Source organism: Natator depressus, chromosome 6 (assembly GCF_965152275.1).
Source record: "Natator depressus isolate rNatDep1 chromosome 6, rNatDep2.hap1, whole genome shotgun sequence".
Taxonomy (NCBI): domain Eukaryota; kingdom Metazoa; phylum Chordata; order Testudines; family Cheloniidae; genus Natator; species Natator depressus.
In genome coordinates this window covers 62052396-62077979 of record NC_134239.1, presented here as the reverse complement: position 1 = coordinate 62077979, position 25584 = coordinate 62052396, and the positions used below count along the sequence as shown (strand labels likewise).

Genomic DNA, 25584 nt, shown 5'->3' with positions numbered 1-25584 from the left:
TACTCACTTTGAAAGATACATTTTAAATGTGGAAACATACAGTAGCCTAACAGATGAAAACTTAAGCACAGCTTCAAATGCCGACCATGTAATTCATAACATAACATCCATTTTAGATGAAAAATGGTGTTATTTTTAAGGGGTAGAAAACTGGCAATGATGATAATGATGATCTTACATTTACATAGCATCTTTCATCTTGAAGGATGCCAAAGTATCTAACAAACATACAGACACATTTTACAACAGGAATCCTTTCATCCAGGTCTGAAACACCTTGGCCTTTGGGATGGACCGTAGTGCTGATTAACAGCATGCAGCAACACAGCTGCTGAGGACAGGAGATGAAGGAAATGGCAGTGAGGATGTTAGGTAGTAAGAATATAATAACTCAGGTTGGAACTTGGCTAGGTCACAAGACTGTGACTAGCACCCGTTCTTGTGAAAAGTTTCACAGGAAGTTTAATGAACACAAGTGGGCAGGATCTAGGTTTAAAATGTTATATAAAAGATGCTCACAGGGAAGAGTCTCACTTATTAACTCATCACCACCACTCCTTGGGGCACCCTGGGCTTTCTCTGGAGGTATCTACTGTCCAGCTTACTCCTGTCTATCTTAGGATAGCTGTTCAGATTGCAGGCTAAGGTGGGTTGGCATTCTGAAGTCACAGAATAACTTTCATTGGGGTTGTGTAAGCATTAAGTATTTCAACAGGGTGCATCAATCAGAAATGGTTTGGACAAATGTGAACAGAGCTTTATTTTTATGGCTCTATTTTACACATCAAAGATTTAAAACTTAAACACATCAAAGGCTTCCAATAGGATGAGAATACTGCCAGGGGGTTATATTAGTGTTTAGACTTCAAAAGGTTTGCCTCAGAAGAGCACAGTCAAGATGTTAGGTCAAAATGCACGTTTGAGGTAACTGGATTTTTTAAATACAGCACAGTTGCTACAATAATAAAAGTGATTTTCTAGTTGGTAAAGATGAGGACTTTTAATTCAATTAAAGATATAAGTTGTCTTTTATAGAAATTGGTCCAAATGCCTCATCTTCCACACAGGGCTATTGCCCACAAGTACCTAAACCAGCTGTTTAAAAATTCCCCTGGTATTAGTGTAAATCCTTTGAATGCTGTGTTGTTGTAGCCATGTTGGTCCCAGGATATTAGAGAGACAAGATGGGTGAGGTAATATCTTTTATTGAACCAACTAAGATATTACCTTACCCACCTTGTCTTTCATAAATCCTTTAACATTCATGTTTCTAATTTTGAAAATTTTGCAAAGAATATTAGAAATAAGAGAACAATTACAGGCCAGTTGGGTGCTGTTTATATTTCTGTGAACATACTAGAAGAAATAACATCTAGTTTTACTGAGGATTTGGGTTTTATAGTGCATTTGAAGCCTCTGCAAAGAAAACGTGTAGGACTACAGTTTTGCATCATATGCTAAAGAAGATATTCTGGCAGAGACCAGTCTCATGCACAGCTCCTTCCTACAATATATACCTGCTAAGAGTAGGCATCATCTCTTTTGGGACCTGTGTGTAGAGGGTTAAGGAGCTTTTATGCATAGACATGTGAACTGCTTCCCTGATCCTTAGGTGCTCAGCACCACTTAAACAGGCCCAACTGGAATTAGGATGGGAATTACCATCCAAAGTACTATTCCTGTGCCTGCAGAAGAAAGAAATTTAAAAAGTCTTGAGTTTAAAGATATTTTTCTTACCTCATTCCCTGTTGACATGACTGCAACGACTGGAAACTTGTTAACTTCTACTTCCGTTACCCCAACAGTTGCTAAGAGACCAATTTCCGATGGACCCATGTGGGTTCCCTTAGCCAGCACACATTCACCTCTTTTAATGTCGTGTCCTATAGGTCTGAAAACCATATCATAAAAAAAGAAAAAAGAAAAATAGAATAAAATTCAAAATGACTCTTGTTACCTGGTCAAGCTCCAAGTGAGGAGTGTGCATCTGTGCCCTGGTCATAAATTCAAAATTTCAGTGCTGTTTATGGTAAAACAATGACTATAAAATGCACTATCCATTATATTCTCTAAAGAGATATTAGAGTATTTTAAAACTAGGTTATTTACAGACCTGATATCTTGGCCTGGTCGAGCCTGCACCAGAATTCGTACTTCTAGCTCTTCAGTGCCCTGTTTTTTAAAAACAAACAACAAAAAAAAACAAACCAAAAAAACCAAAAAAAGTCACACAATTCCAGATGTGTTAACCAAACAAAATTAATCAGCTTTTATTTCTCACCAGTATGCACTGTTTCTTAATGGTTCACAAAATGGCCATGCTATAGTCTGATCTCATCACAGCAGCGATTACTCTGTCATATTATGGTTCAAGCATCCTCTCGTTTCTCTTGATCTGCTGATCATGAGTGCATTACAATGTGTGCTCTAATTTAAAGAGTTTATAATAATTACTTTCCAGCTGAGCTTACTAAGAAGGGACCTGCACTGAATACATAGTTTTGCCTTGCTTTTTTTTGACTGCTTTGTTTATGTGTCTTCCCCATACAATATCCTTGGGGTGTGTGTTGATCTTATTTACCACAGGGATTCTTTCCCCTTTTCTCAGTCAACTTGCTGTGTTCGCGCAATATTTCAGAAGTAGCCTCTCCAGGGAGAAAATCAAGCAGCATCGTAAAGCATATGGCACTACGCCAACAGATAAGTAATAAGAAAAAACCCACCCTAGCAACCACTCGTGTGCCCAAATTTCGGTGGGGTTATTTAGAATTTCTGTAGTGCAAGAACCTTTACTCCTCTTCAGAACATCAGCGAGCGATTAATATGTCATGTTTATGTACTGTGAATAAGACAGTGGTAGGAAAGCCTGAGCTCTGCTTTCTGATAGAATTTTTATGTTCACATACACAGGATTTCAATGCTCTGGTGATTTGCTTGATGCCAATAAATCCACTGGGGCAGTTTAATTTATAGACTACACGATATGTATAAATATTTAATTTTATAAGCTTTTCAAGTGGGCGGATGATAAAAATGCTCAGCTGTGAGAAAGTGGTAGGTTGTCAGCATTGAATTTGTACTGTGCTGAGAATGGAGAAGAATTTTATTTTTGTATTAGCACCTTTTGTACTTGAGGCACCCCAATGCCATGAGTTAGACACTTGTTTTACAATGCAGGCAAACATGGCAAGCCATTATGTGTTCAGAAATACCTACCTTGCCATGTGGAACATTAGAACCTGTTTTGTAGAGTAAGGCAATGTTGGACAGCACACTGTGATTACCCTTTACTTTTCTAAAAAAGTGCCAGAAAATTGGGCATTTTCATCAGGACAGACATCAAAGAGAAGCAGAAAGGATTTTGGTTTAAATTAAACACCCAAAAACACTGTTGCAGAGTTAAGGTTTCCCTGTGATGTCCTGTACTCTTCCAAAATATGGAGATTGGCTATATGTAAACTTCTGAGAACCAATAAATTAAGAGTTATGATAATGCAATCTTAATCTGCTGCCAATGGATAATTACTTACCTCATAGTAACTGTGGTTCTTCAAGATGTATTGTCCACATGGATTGCACTTCTGGTGTGCATGTGCCCCATGTTTGTGAGATTGGGTTCTTTTGTCTAGCAGTATTCATTGGGATCATGCTTGCATCCTGGGTGCCCTCAAGTTCCCCCCCAACCTGAAGGCATGAAGGGTGGAGTGAGCTACACTGTCCCTCCATTCTTTTGACAACACAGAATGCCAGCTGGGATAAGACTCCATAGTAGTTGGAAAAGATAACAGATCATGGAAATCCAAATGGACAACATATCTCGAAGAACCAGTGATTGTAAAATAAGTAGTTGTTCTTTCTTCGAGTGATTGTTCATATATATTTCACTTCAGGTGACTTGCACACAGTGACTCATAAACAGGACACGGGTGCTAAGAGTCCTATTTAAACATTGATTGCAGGACACCTCTGCCAAAGTGAGCATCTGCTCTTAAGTCCTCAAATAATGAATAATACTAGGTGAAAGACTGACCCCATGTTGCTTCCTTGCAAATTTATGAAACTGCTATGCTTCTCAGAGGAGCTGTTGAAGCTTCCTAGCCCTGATGGAGTGAGCTGTAACCTGCATGGGTGGATCTACTCTAGCTAACTCATAACGTGATCTAATATAATTAGATAGACATTTCAGCAGTTACTTTGTCTTTACAGAACATTGTTTAAGGTGGATTAGCCATGACAGCCTGAATCTCCCCTACCCTTAGAGCTGATGGTATAGCTACTACAAAGGCTATTTTCATAGATAGATGGTATAGATAGAACATGAGAATGGCCATAATGGGTCAGACCAATGGTCCATGTAGGCCAGTATCCTGTCTTCCGACAGTGGCTGGTGCCAGATGCTTCAGAGGGTGTGAACAGAACAGGGCAATTTATCCATCCCCTGTTGTCCAGTCCCAGCAATCAAAGGTTCAGGAACACCCAGAACATGGGGCTGCATCCCTGACTGTCTTGGCTAACAGCTATTGATGGACCTATCCTCCATGAATTTATCTAATTCTTTTTTTCATTCAGTTATACTTTTGGCCTTCACAACATCTCCCGGCAATGAATTCAACAAGTTTATTGTGTGTTCTGTGAAGAAGTACTTACTTATGTTTGTTTTAAACCTGCTGCCTATTAAATTTCATTGGGTGACCCCTGGTTCTTGAGAAGGGGTAAATAACATTTTCTCCACACCATTCATGATTTTATAGACCTCTACCATATCCCCCCTTAGTCGTCTCTTTTCCAAGCTGAACAGTCCCAGTCTTTTTAATCTTTCCTCATATGAAAGCTGTTCCATACCCCAATCATTTTTGTTCCCCTTCTCTGTACTTTTTCCAATTCTAATATATCTTTTTTGAGATGGGGAAACCAGAACTGCAGAATACACACAGTATTCAAGGTGTGGGCACACCATGGATTTATATGATATTTACTGTTTTATTATAAATCCTTTTCCTAATGGTTCCTAACATTCTCGGTAGGCAGAGTAGGAGAAAACAGCACTCCTTTGCATACCTGGAGACAGTCCTTCTATCAATATAGCAATTAGAGGACTTCTTGGGGCGATCTGCATTCTCATGTCCACATGCTACCTTGCATGGAGCATAGGTGAAGTCAGTCCTTCTGTATTACATAAGTGCATGAGGTCCTATGACCCAGAAGGAGAGGTTACTCATCCTGTGCTGTAACTGTAGTTCTTCAAGATGTTGTCCCCATGGGTGCCCCCACACCCCATGTGCCTTTGATAAGAGATGTCAGGTAGCAGTGCCCGTTCAGGCCACGGATATTCTCTATTCCACTTCGTGTTCTGCACCATGGCTATATAGAGCTGCACAGATGAACTGCCCTAAGTTCCTTCACTACCTCAAAGCTCCACAGCAGAGAACTCCAAGGCAGAGGGGAAGGAGGGAAGGTAGTGAAGTACCCATAGGGGGGCACATGTCGAAAAACTACAGTTACTGCACAGGGTCAGTAAGCTCTCTTCCTTCTTTGAGTAGTGTCCCTATGGGTGCTCAAGCAGGTTCAAGCAGAACCCTCTAAGTGGGGGGCACTTTGGAGTCAAGTCCAAGATCAAAGACAGCACAGCATCAGAAGCTGAGTCACGAATTACTGCATAATATTCAGAAAAGGTGTGTATGGAGGTCCAAGTTGCGGCTCTACATACCTCAGCAATGGGAAATTCATAAGAAAGGCTACTGAAGTAGCAAAAGAGTTGAATGGGTTAGTACTCTAGAACAGCGGCAGCCAGAGGACCCCGGGCATTGGAGGCTGCAGGTGGGACCCAGTTGCAGGGCAGACAGCCCGAGCCCCAGGGAGAGTAGGGCAGGGCAATTGGGGCTGGCAGCCTGAGCCCTGCCCCCGTTAGCGGGGGAGCCGGCCGCCCAAATCCCAGCGCTCTGCACGGGGCTGGCAGCCTGAGCCCCAGGAAGAGTGGGACTGGGCAGTTGGGGCTGACAGCCCAAGTCCCAGCGGTCAGTGGGACCTGCAGCCTGAGCTCAGTGGAGCTCAGTTGACCGGGGCGGTCAATGGGATCCAGCAGCAGGAGCCTCACGGAGTGTGAAGGAAATTTAAGCTTAAATCCCTGGAAATATTCATTTTTAGGATGGGGTTCACGAGATTTCACAATTTAGTGAAAGGGGTTCGCGGGCTGTTAAAGTTTGGGAACCACTGCTCTAGAAGGAGGTTGGAGATCATTAGATTGATAACAAAAAGTAATATAGCCAGATATCTATCTAAAGAGTCTTTGCTTGGAAACTGGAGATCTGTCCACCATAGACACAAAGAATCAGGGAGATTTTCTAAACGACTTAGTCCTGTCCAAGTAAAAGGCTAATACACTTCTGACATTGAGTGTATGTAATATCACATCCTCCTTGTTCAGGTGTGGTTTAGGAAAGAACACTGGAAGATGAATAGACTGGTTAATGTGGAAGTTAGGTGACACCTTCAGTAAAAATTTGGGATGTGGTCATGATGTGATCTTGTCCTTGAAGAATACTCTGAAGGGGGGATATGCCATCACAGCCCCTATCTCCCCAACTCTTTGTGCAGAAGTAATGGCTACCACGAAGGCCGTTTTCATAGATCAGTTGATAGGTTGCCACTGGATCAAAGGGAGGCCTCATAAAGCATATAATCACCATGTTAAGGTCCCAAACCCAGGCAGGATGTTTCTCTCTTGGAAAGAGATTCCCCAACCCCTTGAGAAATCTCATCATCATCAGATGTCTGAACACTGAAAAGCCCTCCACTGGGAAATGGAAGGCTGTAATAGCTGCCAAATGTATCCTAATTGAACTCAAAGACAAAACTGGCTTCTTTAGTTCTAGGATGTAATCTAGTATATCTGACAGTGAAGCGGATGCAGGTAGAAGGTTTCTTAGGTCAAATCAGTGGCTGAGTCTCATCCACTTTTGTAGCTATGACAGATAGACTGCTTCCTATTATGTAACAATACTCTTCTCACTTCCTCCCGCGAACCACTAATCAGCCATGCCCTGAGGTGAAGAATCTTGAGGTTGGGTGAAGAATTTGACTGGCATCCTAAGAGAGAAGATGGGGGATGATCGGAAGGTGATCAGTTGATAAGCAGCCAACTGGATGAGGTAAGAAAACCATGCTTGTCTTGGCCATGTTGGAAACACCAGAAAAACTCTGGCTTTGTCTTTCCTCATCTTGATCAGCAGCTTGGATATTAGAGGATTGGAGGAAACACACACAAGAGACTCAACATCCAGTGAAGGAGAAATGCAGCTCCCAAGGAGTGGCGACTCAGTCCCCCTCTCAAGCAGAACTGGAAGCGCTTCCTGTTTATGATCATGGTGAACAGGTCTATCTGTAGGATGCCCCAACACTGAAATACGTGGTGGGGCATAAAGGGATCTATCTCCCACTTATGATCCTGAGAGAAGCATCTGCTAAGGGTATCTGTGGTGATGTTTCAAACACCCAGTAGGTAAGCTGCTGAGATGCTGAGGTGATTTCATATGCACCAATTCCAGAGTCTCATTGCTTCAGTGCAGAGGGAGGGTGAACTAGCTCCCCCTTGACAACAGATATAAACCATGCATGACTCTTTGTCTGTCATGATCTTAACAAATTTGCCCCTGATCAATGGCATAAAATGGAGACAGGTATTCCTGACTGCCCTGAGTTCCACCAACTTGATGTGTAGAGTGAGTTTGTAAGATGACCATCCGCTCTGAGAAGTATGTGTTGAGATGTGCTCCTCCCATCCCAAGAAATGGTTACTCACCTTCTTGTAACTGTTGTTCTTCGAGATGTATTGCTCATATCCGTTCCAATTAGGTGTGTGCATGCCACATGCACAGTTTACCGGAAGGTTTTTCCCCTAGCAGCATCCGTCGGGTCGGCTCTGGAGCCCCCTGGAGTCGCACCTTCATGGTACCGCATATAGGGCCCTGCCGACCCACCACCTCCCCAGTTCCTTCTTGCCAGATACTCCAAAAGAGGGGAAGGCGGGTGGGTTTAGAATGGATATGAACAACACATCTCAAAGAACAACAGTTACAGGAAGGTGAGTAACCGTTTCTTCTTCTTCGAGTGCTTGCTCATATCGATTCCAATTACGTGACTCCCAAGCCTTACCTAGGAGGTGGGGTCAGGGTTCATGGAATCACTGATTGAAGCATAGTCCTGCCGAATACTGCATTGTAAGGGGCCCCTTACTGAATGAGGGAGGCAACCTAGTGACAGAGGATGTGGAAAAAGCTAATGTATTCAATGCTTTTTTTGCCTCTGTCTTCACGCCAGACTACTGCACTGGGCAGCACAGCATGGGGAGGAGGTGACCAGCCCTCTGTGGAGAATGAAGTGGTTCAGGACTATTTAGAAAAGCTGGATGAGCACAAGACCATGGGTCTGGATGAGCTGCATCTGAGGGTGCTAAAGGAGTTGGCGGATGTGATTGCAGAGCCATTGGCCATTATCTTTGAAAACTCATGGCGATCAGGGGAGGTCCCGGATGACTGGAAAAAGGCTAATGCAGTGCCCATCTTTAAAAGGGAAGGAGGAGGATCCGGGGAACTACAGGCCTCACCTCAGTCCCTGGAAAAATCATGGAGCAAGTCCTCAAGGAATCAATTTTGAAGCACTTAGAGGAGAGGAAAGTGATCAGGAACAGTAAGCATGGATTCACCAAGGGCAAGTCATGCCTGACTAATCTAATTGCCTTCTATGATGAGATAACTGGCTCTGTGGATGAGGGGAAAGCAGTGGACGTGTTGTTCCTGGACTTTAGCAAAGCTTTTGACACTGTCTCCCACAGTATTCTTGCCAGCAAGTTAAAGAAGTATGGGCTGGATGAATGGACTATAAGGTGGATAGAAAGCTGGCTAGATCGTCGGGCTCAACGGGTAGCGATCAATGGCTCCATGTCTAGTTAGCAGCCGGTATCAGGCGGAGTGCCCCAAGGTTCAGTCCTAGGGCCGGTTTTCTTCAACATCTTCATTAATGATCTGGAGGATGGTGTGGACTGCACCCTCAGCAAGTTTGCAAATGACACTAAACTGGGAGGAGTGGTAGATACGCTGGAGGGGAGGGACAGGATACAGAGGGATCTAGACAAATTAGAGGATTGGGCCAAAAAAAATCTGATGAGGTTCAACAAGGACAAATGCAGAGTCCTTCACTTAGGAAGGAAGAATCCCATGCACTGCTACAGACTAGGGACCAAGTGGCTAGGCAGCAGTTGTGCAGAAAAGGACCTAGGGGTTACAGTGGACGAGAAGCTGGATATGAGTCAACAGTGTGCCCTTGTTGCCAAGAAGGCTAATGGCATTTTGGGCTGTATAAGTAGGGGCATTGCCAGCAGATCGAGGGACATGATAGTTCCCCTCTATTCGACATTGGTGAGGCCTCATCTGGAGTACTGTGTCCAGTTTTGGGCCCCACACTACAAGAAGAATGTGGAAAAATTGGAAAGCATCCAGCAGAGGGCAACAAAAATGATTAGGGGACTGGAACACATGACTTATGAGGAGAGGCTGAGGGAACTGGGATTGTTTAGTCTGCAGAAGGGAAGAATGAGGGGGGATTTGATAGCTGCTTTCAACTACCTGAAAGTAGTTCCAAAGAGGATGGATCTAGACTGTTCTCAGTGGTAGCAGATGACAGGACAAGGAGTAATGGTCTCAAGTTGCAGTTGAGGAGGTTTAGGTTGGATATTAGGAAAAACTTTTTCACTAGGAGGGTGGTGAAGCATTGGAATGCGTTACCTAGGGAGGTGGTGGAATCTCCTTCCTTTGAGGTTTTAAGGTTAGGCTTGACAAAGCCCTGGTTGGGATGATTTAGTTGGGGATTGGTCCTGCTTTGAGCAGGGGGTTGGACTAGATGACTTCCTGAGGTCCCTTCCAACCCTGATATTCTATGATTGTCCCTGGTGTGCTGGGCGATGGCGTAATGTGAAGGGAAGGTGTGGACCGAAGACCATGTTGCCGCTCTACATATCTCCTGGATCAGTATCTAGGCCAGGAAGGCCACCGAGGATGCCTGGGCTCTGGTGGAGTACACAGTCAGAGCGGGGGAAGGGACCTTTGCCAGGTCGTAACAAGTCCGCATACAGGATGTGATCCACGATGATATCCTTTGCGTGGACACTGGGAGGCCTTTCATCCTGTCTGCTACCGCAACAAACAGCTGGTTCGACTTGCAGAACGGCTTAGTTCATTTAATGTAAAATGCCAGTGCATGCCGCACTTCCAGGGAGTGGAGCCTCTGCTTGCAGCTATTGGCATGAGGTTTCGGGAAAAAGACCTTGTGAATCAGCGGTATAGGAGGGAATGGGTAGAAAAGGCATTCCTTCCATGGAAGCAGAAAAGCATTTGCCAATGAACCTGGGCTGTGGTTCAGGAAGGGGCAGAATTGTAGGCACTTCCTGTTGGTCCTTGTGGCAAACAGATCGATCTGGGGAACTCCCCACAGTTGGAAGATATTGCTTATTACATCCAAGTGGATAGACCACTCGTGATTGTGAAAAGACCTGCTGAGTTAGTCTGCTAGTTCATTCTGCGACTATGGAAGATAGGACGCTTCCAAAAATATGGAGTCTGCTATGCAGAACTCCCAGAGCTTGAGGGCTTCCTGACACAGGGGAGAGGCACATGCTCCCCCGTCTGTTGATATAAAACATCACTGTTTTATTGTCTGTCAGGACCGATATGCACTTGCCCTCCAGGAGAGGCCAAAATGCCTGACATGCCAGCTGGACTGCCTTGAGCTCCCTCACATTTGATATAAAGCATCAGTTCCTTCGGAGACCAGAGACCCTGAGTTCTGTGCTCTCCAAAGTGCGCCTTCCACCCCATGGCCGAGGAGTCTGTGGTCAGGAACAGGGTTTGGAGAATGCAAACCCTGCACACACCAAGTGTGGGTCAAGCCACCAGTAAACAGACCTGAGAACACCCAGTGGAAGGGTAACCACCTTGTCTAAGCTGTGCCTTCTCAGTTGATACACCGATGCTAGCCAAGCTTGGAGAGGTCTGAGTCTGAGCCTCACATGTTGCACTACATACGTGCAAGATGCCATGTGACCTAGGAGTTTTAAGCAACTTCTTACTGTGGTTATAGGGAATCGTTTGAGGTCCTGTATGATGTCATGAATGGTCTGGAAGCGGGATTGAGGTAGGAACGCTCTGGCCTGTCTTTAGTCTAGCACTGCCCCTATGAACTCTATTCTCTGAATAGGGATGAGCGTTGACTTTTGAGTGTTTAGGACGAGGCCTCATGCGCTGAAAGTGGATCTTATGAGGCAGACACATTGATCCACAGTCTGTTGGACTGGCCCTTGACTAGCCAGTCGTCTAGGAAAGGAAATACCTGAACCCGCCTCTTCCGCAGAAAAGCGGCATGACCGATATACATTTGGCGAACACCCGAGGTGCTGATGATAGGCTGAATGGTAGTACTGTGAATTGGTAGTGGGAACTCCCGACTACAAACCTTAAGAAGCACCTGTGTGGCGGGATTATGGAAATGTGGAAGTATGCATCCTTCAACTAAAGGACAGCATACCAATCTGCAGGATCCAGGGACAGGAAGATAGTGGCCAAAGACACCATAAGAAACTTTAGTTTCTTCATTAACTTGTTGAGATTGCGCAGGTCCAAGATGGGTCTGAGGCCCCCTTTGTTTTGGTATTAGGAAATAACGGGAGTAAAACCTTTTCTGCTGAGCTCCAGCGGAACCTCCTCCACAGCCCCCGCTGATAGGAGGATTCGTACCTCCTGGATGAGTGAAGGGGGGTGAGGGGGGAGAGAGAAAAATTGGAGAGAATATCCCATTTCTACCGTGTGGAGGACCCAACGGTCTGAGGTGATTTGGGACCACACTCGGTAGAAATGGCACAGATGTGCCAAAAACAGGAAACAAGGATCCAGTTGGGAGGTTGATATAATGTCCTCAAGCGCATCCTCAAAAGGTCTGCCTAGGGCCTGGTGGTTGCCTGTTCGACCCAGAGCCCCTGTTGTTTGGGGGCTGGGGTTGGCGACAGCGATTCAGATTTCTAGGTCGCCTACGGTTCTGGTCCTGCTTAGACTGCCCCTGGTATAGTCATGTCATGGGATGAGGCCTAAATTGTCTATGCTGGGTGGCAGGAGTCCCAGCGATCTCAGAGTGGCTCGGGAGTCTTTCAAACTGTGGAGTCTCAAGTCCGTTTTCTCTGAAAATAATGTGGCCCCCTCAAACAGGAGATCCTGAATTGCCTGTTGGACCTCCCTGGGGAGGCCTCAGGCCTGCAGCCATGAGCAATGGCACATTGCGATGCCCAAGGACATCGCTTGCATTGTAGAGACTGCCGAGTCTAATGCCACTTGCAGCGACATCCAGGTGACTGTCTTGCCCTCATCCATGAGAGCCAAGGATTCTCGCTTAGAGTCTGGTGGGACAAGGTCTGAAAATTTTGACATTGTGTCCCATCATTAAAGTTAAAATGGCTAAGGATCGATGGCTGGTTTGCAATTTGAAGCTAGAGCCCACTGGTGGAGTTTATCTTCCTCCCGAAGAGGTCCAGCTTCTTTGCAACCTTAGCTTGAGGAGTAGGCCCTTGTTGCCTTTGACTCTCCCTCTCATTGACAGCCGCCACCACCAATGAGTCTGGTGGGGGGTGGACCTTGGAGGGCACAAAGTACTTTCTCTCGACTCCTTTAGCTGTAGGAGCCAGAGAGGATGGTGTTTGCCAGAGAGTTTTTATGTTCTTCTGAATGGTTTTAATCAGGGAAAGGGCCACCCTGATGATAAAATGCCAGGGATAAAACGTCCACCATTAGGTCTGACACCTCAGTGACCTCTTCCATCTGTATCCCAAGGTTTTGAACGACCCACCTGAGAAGTTCAAGGTGGGCTCTGCTGTTGGGAAGGCAAAGCCCCAAGGATGTTCCTGCCACTGCCTCATCTGGAGACAATAATCAGGAGCCCCAAACAAGGGAGGGCCCCTCCTGCCCGTCTGGCTCCTCAAAACACTGTGATTCCACCCCCAAATCGGAGTCCGCCTTGGTGCCAGCCATAGCACCGGTCGCGGCACCAGCTGTGGTACCTTCCGTGGAACTGATCATAGCTGCGGTGCCGGATACGGTGCTGCCGGGTGCGGTGCTGGCTCTGTTGTCCATGTCAGTGCTGGTCCTGCTGTCAGTGCCGGCACCGGTTCTGCGGTCGGTGATGGGTGCAGTACCAATTGTGGTGCTAGTAGTGGCTAATGCTTGGGAGAGCTCCCTGGCCCTAGACACAGTCCTTCTCTTGGAAGTGACCAAAAAGGAGCATGCCGAGGCGGACCCCTGGGACTGGTAGTAAGCCTATGGTGTCCAGAAGGGCCACTAAGTTGGCATCTGAGCTGGTACTTGCCATTGTGTTGGCCACAGTACGGGGGGAAGGTTTGAGTCATCCCTGCTGTCTGGGAGTGCCGGTGGCTATAGTGCCAGCTTCTCTGGGACACACATGAGTCCGTGTCTGATTCGGACTCCAATGAGTCCGTGCGCAGAGACCATGGTGGCACCGTGCACCAGGATGATGGAGACTGTTGCTGAGTCATAGCCGGCTTGCCCCTGGACTGCACTGGTGTCATTTGGGGCCTCAGGGCTGGTGCAGTGGCACCGTGGTCAGGAGAGTGCGGACCCATCAGAGTTATCAGATCCCGCACTGCCTCATAAGTTTCAGGTGTGGAAGGAAGGTCCAAATCTTCCACCTGGGTCTCCTCCACTGGCACTGGATTCAATGGTCCCTCCCATAGGCCTGGAGTCGACGGTGCTGGCTGTTGAGTTGGAGGGGAGGTGCGGTCTTGCACCATTTGCCCTCCCTTGGGTGGTTCCCGTTCCCTTGCATGGGAAGGGGAGCGCCCTCTATCAGTCTTCCTGTGCTTCTTCTTTGGGACAGGAGACTGTGAGCGGTGCCGAGATTGATCCTGTGCCATGCTTGGTAACGGGGAGTGCTGATCCCAGAGTCCTTCCTTGGCATCTCCCGGACTGAAGCTGGCACACTGCGCACCGATGCTGAAAAGCCCGGTGTCATGTCCATGGGGCTCAACTCAGACTGAGGGCACAGAGCTGCTTCCATTAGCAGTAACTTTAATCTGTGGTCCCTCTCTTTCTTCATGTGGGGGCAAAAACTCTGACAAATCTTACACCTGTCCATTCGATGGGACTCCCCCAAGCACTTTAGACAAGCCAAGTGTGGGTTGCCCTTGGGCATAGACTTCTGGCAAACCTCAAACGGCTTAAACCCCTGGGTCCAAGGAATGCCATGGGCCCGGGAGAGGGAAACGGGGGAGGGAAAACACACCCCAGTACCCCGATTCCAAATATCTAACTAACTACAAACAATTTTTTAAAAATGGTCTTTATTTACAGAAATAGTACGCTAGAGAATTCCTTGTTGAACACGAGAGACGAAATGCTCCAATGACTGTCACTGGCGGTAAGAAGGGCCTCATATATGGTGCCATGAAGACGCGACTCCAGGGGGCTCTAGAGCCGACCCAATGGATGCTGCTAGGAAGAAAACCTTCCAGAGACTGTGCACGTGGTGCACACACACCTAATTGGAATCGATACGAACAAGCACTCAAAGAAGAACAGGAATGCATCTGTTGTTGTTATGACCACTGGAGACAGCTGAGCAAAGGGGGCTCCTGTGAAAGCATTGTGAGGGTCTTTCCACCAGTCGAGGAACTTCTTCACAACTATAGGCACTGAGAGTAGTTTCTTCAAGCTGTGTTTGCGTGGTGAATAAACAGTTCTGAGCCAACGGTGGAGGCAACACATGTGCAACCTCACTGGCTTATCACAAAAGTACAAGCTGCCATATGCCCCAACAACCGGATCCATTTTTTTGACTGATGTCTAGGGACTGATGTCTATAGTGACTAAATTTGCTATGGTTGTAAACCTGCGAATTGGGAGGTAGTCTTCGGCTGCTCCCACATCGAGTTATGAATTCCAATCTTTGCACCAGGGTCAAGGTGAACTTCTGAATATTTAACTGCTGTCCCAGGCTGAGAAATAGTGTTAATTGCGACTGAGATCTTGCTGCAGAAGCACTTCTTTAGCATCCAATCATCAAAATATGCGAATAATAGGATTCCTTTTTCTGCAAACATAAGCTGCTACGACTGACAGAACCTTCAAAACCACTCTGGGAGCAGAAGGGAGACTGAATGGAAGCACTTTATTGAAAGTGGTCTTGAGCTAGAGTGGAACACAGGAACCTTCTGTGGGAAGGGTGAATCACTATATAGAAATATGCATCTTGTAGGTTGAGGGCCAAGAACCAATCTCTTAGGTCCACTGATGGTATTATTGCTGTAAGTGTTATTTTGAATTTCTATATCTTCATGAACCTGTTGAGAAGCCTTAGATCTAGAATGGGTCTCCACCCGCCGTTCTTTTTTGGAACCAGGAAGTACCTGGAATAAAACCTCTTCCCTCTATCTTTTACAGGGACTGTTTCTATAGCACCTAAGTTCAGGAGGAAGTCTATTTCCTGTTCTAGAAGATGCTCACAAGAGGGGTCCTTGAAGAGGGAGAGAGAAGGGGTATAGGGAGGAAAGTAAAGTGGAGTACCCTGCTGATATGATCTCCAAAACTCACCTGTATATAGTGATATGCTTCCAAGCTTGTCGGAAGTGAGAAAGGTCGTCCCTGAAGCAAGGAAGGCATGTGAACCATTGCAGTTAGTAAGGGGAAGGTAACTCAGAACCTTGACCACCCCATCAAAATGGTTTTTTTGATGAGGAGGGTTGTGAGGTCAATGCCTGTGCAGCAGACGGCCTGTTTTTCTGGAACCTCTGCCTCTTTCATTGGGGTTCACAAGGTCTCTGGAAGCTGGAGAATTGAACAGGATGAGATCTCTGCACTGTCTGGGATTTACTAAATTTCCTTTCATGCACAGTTGTGTAAATTAAGCTGTCAAAGGCAAGGTCCTTTACTGTGTTCCAGACCTTCCTCAGAAATCCTGAGTGCTGAAGCCAGGAGGCCCTTCTCATGACTACCACTGTAGAAACAGAGAAAGCAGCTATGTCAGTGGCATCCAAAGAGGCCTGCAGGGATGTTCTGGCAAGAAGATGACCCTCTGTAATGATTGGTTGAAACTGGTCCCTCTGTTCTGGTGGTAAATGCTCAATAAATAAATTGAACTTTGAGTAGTTGGTGTGATTATATTTTGCCATCAAGTGTCTGATAGTTTATGATTCTAAACTGCAGAATTGCAAACGAATATGATTTGTGACCAAACAAATTGAGATGCTTCTGATCTTTGACGTATGGTGTTGAGTTAGTGGTGGTGTTGCCTTCCACGTTCATTTAAAGCTTCAACAACCAGGGAGTTGGGAGAGGGATGAGAAACCAGAAACTCCTGATCTTTAGATGGAACATAATATTTATCAGCCCTTTTACAGGTGGGCAGTATTGTTGCTGGAGTATGCTAGTTTACTTTTGCAGGATGTAGCAGAGCCTGATTACTAGGTAGCACAATTTGGGGAGATGATGCAGATTCTAACTGAGAGATGCTAACCTGAGATTTCCTTCTGATGAACATGTTACACCTCCTCTGAGGATGTGCTAACAGGTGGGATATTTGGATCAGTATTATCTTCCTTGTGCAAAGAATACTGAGGCAGGCCCTCAGTACCAAACCTGTTATTACCTGCCGCTAATAGAAATGTATATCAATGCAATAAGTGATTGAGGCTTCCAGTGGGCATGCAACTAATATAGATTCTCAAGTTCTCAGTGCATAAAGAGTTTGCAGCATCTCAAAGCCCAAATCAAGATACTAGAAGAGACTAAATAAGCCTTCAACAGGACTGCATGGACTAGGATACTACGTGAAGCAGGAATATTGAGAGGTTTATGAGATTCCAGGAAGAGGAGTCAGGTATAGTGTATTTGACTCCTTCTGGATTTGGTACTCTAATCTTAATAAACAGGGCAAAAAACCCCAAAAACGAATGGCATGGACGCTAGGACACAATGTCCCCTTGGAGGCTACTGGATTGCACAATGAATCTTTGCAATCCCTGGTGCCATGCTACTGCACACAGAATTACTAGCATGATGAATTTTTAATTATGACTCACATCATCTGATTCCCTGATGAGTTCTGTGTCTTCTACTTGCACCACAGCATCAGCACCACAAGGGATTGGAGCACCTGTTGTAACCCGCATTACCTGACCAGGCATCACAGTCTGAGTTGGCTGAAAAAAATAAACAAACAAGCAAATGATGACAACTAATTTACTTTTAACAAGGGAATGGGAAAACCTGAAAACATTTGAACACTGCAGAAATAAACTGGAGAGTAATAAATCCTTTTCATAGTATGGCTTATTTTTTTCTTGATATGTGTTAGTGGAATTAATATGGGTAAATCCCTTAGGTAATTAAAGAATAACACAGGTTCAAATCTGACTCAGCTCATTAGTAATTGAGAGCCGTTATTATCTGATGGCAGTATGAAATAAACTGGTAGTTATTTTTTGTGATGTGGACACCTATCTTCTGGGAAAATGACTGAAACTATCACAACGGGTAATATATTGGTGCCCTTGCTGGTAAAGAAGCCAAAGAATGATTAGATCAGGAGAATTAACTCCCTGTCACAAAAAGAGGTGGTCATTCTGAGTTGGGGATGAAGCACACAGGCAAAGAGCCACTGTGCTATATGGTCTTTGGAAAGAGGACTGTGGTCTCCAGGGCTACAGACTTTTACTAGCACTAAAATGCATTTTTGAAAATGAAAGAACTAACAAAGCTGGTTAGGAAAAACTCTTCCTGAAAAAACATGTCCCAGTGCTTTACTTCTGAGCAGGTTTCTCCATTACTGTGAAGTAGATCAACTCCAAACATTGAGGTTTGCATGGGGCATCGCTCTCGTGCAGATCTATTTGCTGAGGCCTAAAATTTGTAAATTTGAAGTTGCTCTATAGTAATCTCACAAAACCGTGGTACAAAACAAAGTCCTAGCAGAAACAATCTAACTTCATAAGAAGCATGCATTATGTATTACAGAAAAAATAACCAGTAGCAACATGAAAAAATAAACAATGTGAAACAAAAGTGTGTTTTTTTAGTTTGTCACTAAGACATTTTTTATAATATACATTTTCCAAAATCCATAGTAAAATCATCATTTGACCCGAATCATTTGAGAAAAGAATAAATAAAGAAAAAAACCTCGCTAATAAAAATCAACTGGAAGCTAATGGGGATGGATGTGCAAGTTTCCTTGTTTTGTGCAGAGCTCCTCATTTGCTCTGTCCATCCTTCTGCTGTAGTCTCTTGTGGTGATATTCCCTAAAGTGCCAACAGAAAATTGGAATATCAGTAAGACAAAAGTTGATGTACCTTGTTCATTGGGGCAGTACTGAGGGAGGAGGTGAGATTGACCTGATTTATCAGGCAGCATCAAAGTGATTAAAGTATCAACCAAGATAAAATTGAGAGTTGAGGCTGTATTTAATTTTGCCTATTCTAAGGACAAAGGAGATCAAATGTCTTTCAACAGGACATAAATAAAATGGTAACGAGAACTAAAAATGGCACAGTTATCATGTACCATATCTGGAATTCCACTAACCACAGAATCATAGAAATGTAGGGCTGAACAGTCATTTAGTCCAGTGATTCTCAGCCTTTTTCCATTTGCGGACCCCTAAAAAATTTCAAATGAAGGTGTGAATCCCTTTGGAAATATTAGACGTAGTCTGCGGACTCTTATGGGTCCACGGACCACATGTTGAAAACCACTGTTCTATGGTAACAACAACCTTTTGCTGACCCCTTAGACATAGTCTGCGGACCCCCAGGGTTGAGAACCACTGATCTAGTCCATCTCTCCCTGCCGAGACAGGATCAAATAAACCTAGACCATCCCTGACCTAAGGGGCAGAACTGGAGTCAGAAGCCAGTAATTGGAGCCAATTGTCAAAGCAGGGTTCAGAAGCTCAGCAAGGGAGCAGAGCTGGGAAAGACTGGAGCAGAACTGGAACAGGGCAGGAGCAGACTGGAACAGGACAGGAACAAGTCAGGTACAGGAGCAATTGTAGCTGCTGGTGTCAGCATTGAGCAGCTAGTGACCCCGCTAGTGAGCTTAAATGCAGACCTGTTGGCTCCTTTCAGCCACTCAGGTGGGCTGGCCAATCAGGCAAGTCTGCTGCAGCCACTGGGTTCATTAACCAGCCTAAAAGCTGAACTGGCTAGCTGCAGGCTTAGCTGAGGGTACTCAACCCCCTGGTTTCTGACACTCTGTATTGAATTTCATCGTGCTAGTTTCAGACCAATTCTCCAATTTATCAAGGTCCTTTTGAATTCTAATCCTGTCTTCCATAGTGCTTGCAATTCCTCCCAGTTTGTTAACATCTGCAAATTTTATAAGCATACTCTCCACTCCATTATCCAAATCATTAACAAAAAGATAGAGTAGTACTAGACCCAGGAAAGGCCCCTTCAGGACCCCACTAGATATACCTTCCCAGTTTGATAGCGAACCATTAATAACTACTCTTTGAGTTTGTTTTTTCAACCAGTTGTGCATCCACTTTATAGTAATTTCATCTAGACCACATTCCTAAAATCAAGCTATATCAAGTCTGCAGCTTTCCCTTACTCAGGAGCCATCAGATTCAATCAGTATAGTAATCTTAAGGTTTTAAGTTATTCAAGATTTGAATCCAGATCATTGCTATGCATCTTACAAATTTAGCAAATTCACAGGTGGCTCAGATTAAGACATTTTATAGGTCCCTCATAAAACTCTTCAGTTTTAAGAGACCTTCAGGGAAATAAACTGACCCAGGAACATAGGAATTGCCACATATGCTTTATTTGTTAGTAAATTTTATCTGAGAGTCTTTTAAATCCTTAAAAAAGGATTTGCCTTCTCCAAGCAGACAAATGGTCCATCTAATCTAGTAGCCCAGAGGTTCTCAAACTGTGGTCCGCGGACCACCAGTGGTCCACGAACTCCATTCAGGTGGTCTGCAGATAGTTCCCTCTAAGGTGTGCACCTGGGCGGCCGCACACGAGAGAAGGGCCATCCACCTAATTAGTGGAGTTGCGCAGGCGTGGCTCCACTAATTAGGTGCCTGGACCCTGGAGAAGACGCACATGTAAGGTGAGGTGGTTGCCTTGGGGGGAATAGGGGGTACGTGGGAGAGGGTAATGGGGCGAGAAGAGGGAATGGGGGGAATTTGGGATGTGCAGGGCTGTGGCGGCCAGAGAAAGAGGTGACTTTCCCCAACGCCTGGGCGGTGGCTGCCATGGAGAGACGGCCCTCCTTCCTAGCTTCAGCTCTGTGGCTGCTGTGGTGGGGGAGATACTCCCCTCCTTTGCAGCCACAGCTCAGGGGCTGCTGCGGTGGGGGGAGAGGGAGAGACCCCCCCTCCTTTCCAGTCCCAGCTCAGAGGCTGCCATGGCAGGGGAGAGAGGGAGAGACCCCCTCTTTCCCAGCCCAGCTCGGTGGCTGCCGTGGCGGGGGAGACCCCCCTCCTTCCCAGCCCCAGCTTGGGGGCTGCCACGGTGGGGGAGAGAGGGCACATCCATCGCATTAGAAAGGTAAGACTACTGATATTAAAATATGAGTTGTGTGCTTTTATTTGTAGAATAAAAAACCAAGTATTATTACGTTTTTTTTTATATAGCACTTTTATCCAAAGTGCTTTACAATAGTTAGCTAATGATACAAACAACATTTGGAAAGATCATTAAATGGTCTGCTGAGATCCTCAACAATTTTCAAGTGGTCCACAAAAAAAAAAGTTTGAGAACCACTGTAGTAGCCTTTTTCTGTTTTTCACTCAGAACAGATGCTTCAGAACGCTAAACCATTATTTTATGTCTGGAATCATTACACCCTGTATAATTTTTGTCCTAGCTATAGTGTAAAAGTATACACTATTTTTGTTCATATAAATGTCTAATAGTGTTTTAAACTTATTAAGCTATTTGTCTCCTATAGCAGCGACTTACACAGGTTAATTGTATATTGCATAAAACAGAATTTAAATTTCCTCCCATTTTAAACTTATTGCCTTTTGGCCTCATAAGGAACATGGTCAATTGTTGTAAAATGTGCTCCATTTTCAGCTGATTGCCCAGTGAATTAGCATAATTACTCTTTTCTGATTTATAAACTTCCAATGATTTAAAACATCCAAACACACCTGTGAATGTGACTGGGTGTTTTTTTTTTACAGTAAGCACTGTTGCCTGTATATTTATTACCTTCCCTTTCTTTCCTTTTTAAAATTGAACATATTCATTTGTTTTTACGTATTTGTATTTGTATTTGTATTTGAGAGAGTGGTATTCTATTATGTTTTATTACATTAGTTTGCTGTTATTCTTTTCTACACCACCCCAAGTGCACTGGCACTGTAAAACAGAATGAATAAAGCTATTGGTGCTACACAACATATTATTAATATTATTTATTATATTTTTGTTTTAATGTTGTCTTCACCCTCAGGTAATAGCCCAGATTCTGCAATCATCAATATGAAATATACAACTAAGAAAATGGCAATTAAGATGAAAGACGTTGCTTTGATACAGTGAAGTTGTAAAATACATAGTAATAATAATAGTTGCACTTCTATAATGCCTTTCATTTTAGAACCTCAAAATGGTTTACAAACATCAAATCCCATTTTACAGATGTAGAGAAACTGAGGCACATAGAGGCTGTGTCTTACCTATGTCACAAAGTGATTCTGTGGCAGAGATGAAAACAAAACCCAGGAGTCCTGACCATGTATTCCCTGCTCTTGCCATTAGAGAACATAAACTATTAATAATTATTCTAATTAAAATCCTCAGTTGTCTTAGACCAGGGGTCTCAAACTCAAATGACCACGAGGGCCACATGAGGACTAGTACATTGGCCCGAGGGCCGTACCCTGACCCCTCCCCCCTGCTGCCCTGGCCCTACTCCTGCCCACCCCTTCCCTGCCCCCATTCCAACCCCTTCTCTGAAATCCCCACCCCAACTCCGCCCCCTCCCTGCCCCCAGGGGATGCAGGAGGAGTGCAGGGTGCGGCAGGAGGCTCAGGGCAGGGGGTTGAGGTGCAGGAGGGGTGCGGGGTGCAGCGGGGCTCAGGGCAGGGGGTTGGGGTGCAGGAGGTGTGCGGGGAGTGGCAGGGGGCTCAGGGCAGGGGGTCGGGGTGCGGGGTGCAGCAGGGGGCTCAGGGAAGGGGGTCGGGTGCAGGAGGTGTGCAGGGTGTGGGGTGCAGCAGGAGGCTCAGGGCAGGGGGTTTGGCTGCAGGAGGGGTTTGGGGAAGCGGCCAGGAGCATCGGGGGAGGGGGCACAGGGGTCTGTGTGTTGCCCTGGCCGCTCCTCCAGGTACCTCCCCCAAAGCTCCCATTGGCTGGGAAATGGGGAACCGTGGCCAAGGGAGCTTTGGGGGCGGTGCCTGGAGGTGCGGCCAGGGCAACACACAGACCCCTGTGCCCCCCCTCCCCGAGGTCCTGGCCGCTTCCCGGAGTGACGCTGGGGGCAGGGAGGGAGACTGCGCTGCCCCCGGTGCAAGCCAGGCTGGACTGCTCTAGGTAAATGTTGGGGGCAGGGGGGGCCGCGGGGAGCTGGCGGGCCGCAGAAAATAACCCCATGGGCCACATGTTTGAGACCCCTGTCTTAGACTATTACAGTAATCAGATCAAGCTAATGTTGAGCTTAGAATGTACCCCACTTGCATTGGATCCTGGGGCATTCTCAAAGGCCTTTTAAAATATCATAAGGACCACACCCTTTATTCCCTCCAACCAAACTTCCAATTGTGATAAATGTACTTCCACTCAAAGGGAAACAGATACAAATCCTTTCATAACTTAGCTGTTTTTCTCCTGAACCAAACAAAGGGAGTCAGTACAGAATGATATGATGTACTCTTGCTCCTCACTCAGACTATATGTGCTATTTCCTTAGCAGCCCTTTGTTTGTCTAGCAGCAAGGGATCTAACCAAGTTTTGAAAATAGACACATATTTCTGCTCCTGCCAGAACTAGGGTAGCTTGCACCACATGCTGTCTTTCACAACCTGTCTGAGTCTGTGGACGGACACCAGTATGTTATGAGTGGACCCAATCACTGGATCCCACATGCTCCTAAGACAGCAGGGTCTGGATAGAGCCAGGTCACTATTCCTAGCTTTGGGTCTCTAAGACATACACCCAGGTGCAGACCTCGTACCTGCCACCCTTCTTTGAGACATGAGATTCTGCAGCCCCACTGTCTTAGATTCCAAAACCACTGCCTCAGCCCACCAGAGCCCCCAGTGGCTTATGCACCTTCCCTCAAAGTTCCACTTCACTGTGGATGCTCTGAGCTTCTTGATTAACCCCTTCAGGAACAACATGGCAGGCAAACAAGGAACACAGGCTTAGTCAAGGAACCTCTTACCCACAGTCATTTTACCCTCAAGAAAGCACTAGAGAGTTACAAATCTTTGCAATATAACAAATGGTCCTAAGATGCTGTGATGTGATATGATTGAAATATGGCCATGTATATCAATAATTTTGCCACCGTTAAGACAATTGCAACAAATCGTATACCAAGTATATCATGTAAGGTGTCAATGGAAAAGTTATAATTTGCTAAATAAGATTATCCTGTTTAAATCCATGTATCACCACTGTATCTGAAATTATGAATATTGGCTACATAACTGTGTCTCAAATGTGTCTGTTCCTGGGGTAACACTCACAAAGTAGTTTACATCCAGTCTAGCCAGCACATTGTGACTGGACTATCAAGTTTGATGGCCCATTAAGGACACTTCACTCTAACAGCGGGTCATAGAAGAAATTCATTCTGCCCAGATGGATCTTCCTGTGGATGCCTCAGCACAGATATGGGCAATGGCTGCCTCTGAGAGTCATCAAAGCATGTGAGGACATGTGATTTGCTCATGTGACCCTGGACTCAGAGCAGTAACTTTCCACAAACTAGGCTGTGAGCTTTGTTTGGAACAGAACATTTCCAGACACATGGCAAAGGATATAAAAGACCCCCGGGATTACTCCATTTTGCCTCTTTCCTGCCCTGATTCTCTGGACTGTGGATTTACAACTAAAAGGAACATACTGAACTATGGAGTGAGGACCTTCCAATCTTTTGGAAGTTACCAGAGAGACTTTACAAATCAGAAGTCTATAATATCACTGCTATAAACCTGATATAAGGACATTGCAATTATTGTAGGTATATGATCTATTAACCATTTTAACTCTCTTCTTCTTTTCTTTTATTAATAAACCTTTAGATTTTAGTTACTAAAGGATTGGCAGCAGTATGATTATTGGGTAAGAGCCGAGTTATATATTGACCTGGCTAAATGGCTGGTCTCTTGAGATTAGAAGGATCCTATATGTGTTGAAATTGGTTTCAGTAACCACTCATCATTGAGTCCAGTGTTTGGGGGGTCAGATAAGGGCTGGAATGCCTAAGGAGATCGCATTTTTGACTTCTTGTTAACCAATGTGGGGAGACAGAAGTTTACTTTTGTTACTGGCTTGGTGGTATATCTAATGATAGAATAACCACCAGTTTGGGGTGAGTCTGATCTATTTCTCAGCAGTTTGTCCTGAATCTGGTGAATAGTCTCAGCTGGGCCCCACTGAGGCACCGTGACAGAAGCACCCCTTTAGTCTGATTTCACTCCCCACCCCCATGTGAGTCTGAGGCTTGGTCTACACTAGGAACTTATGTCAGTATAACTATGTTGCTCAGGGGCCTGGAAAATCCACACCTCCATACCAACCTAATCCCCAGTGTAGACAGCACTGTTTTGAACGGAAGGCTTTGCCCATTGACATAGCTACTGCCTCTCAGGGAGGTGGAGTACCTACACCGATGGGAGAAGCTCTCCCGTCAGGTAGATAGTGTCTTCACTAAGCGCCATAGCTCAAGCGCTGTAAGTGTAGAAAAGCCCTGAAGTCTGGTCAGCATTTTAGGCTATGTGTAGAGTCCTTCCTGTCTTCTCTTTCTTTCCAGCCAGGGGACAGCACCCCTCCTTAATACCATCTCTGACTCTATTTTGCCATGTCCCAAGGCTGGGAAATTCTAACCCCCAGCCACGCGAATCCCATATGCAGAAAACCATTGTCTCCTGAGGTGAACCAGTTGTTGAGAGTCATACAAAGTTGCATTCCAAAATAAAACAATGTAAAACTTTAGACCCTACAAGTCCAATCAGTCCTACATCTTGTTCAGCCAATCGCTCAGACAAACAAGTTTGTTTACATTTACGGGAGAAACTGCTGATTCATATGTCTCTTCATGCTTCAGCCATCGTTCCAGAGGACATGTTTCCATGCTGATGATGCTTGTTAAAAAAATAATGTGTTAATTAAATTTATGAGTGAACTCCTTGGGGAAGAATTGTATGTCTCCTGTTCTGTTTTATCTGCATTCTGCCATATATTTCATGTTATAGCAGTCTCGGATGATGACCCAGCACATGTTGTTCATTTTAAGAACACTTTCACTGCAAATTTAACAAAATGCAAAGAAGATACCAATGTGAAATTTCTAAAG

At 45.2% G+C, this 25584-nt stretch overlaps 1 protein-coding gene across 13 annotated transcripts in view; it reads right to left on the bottom strand.

Annotated features, from left to right (window-relative positions):
• Window positions 1-25584, bottom strand: part of GPHN (gephyrin) — a 579614-nt gene that overhangs the window by 53829 nt on the left and 500201 nt on the right. For all 13 annotated transcript variants that reach the window (XM_074955494.1, XM_074955495.1, XM_074955482.1 and 10 more), the window contains 3 exons: window positions 17126-17245; window positions 2114-2172; window positions 1738-1891 (listed from right to left, as the gene is read on the bottom strand). In XM_074955494.1, coding sequence (XP_074811595.1) covers window positions 1738-1891; window positions 2114-2172; window positions 17126-17245 — 333 coding nt within the window. The remainder of the gene's footprint in view (window positions 1-1737; window positions 1892-2113; window positions 2173-17125; window positions 17246-25584) is intronic.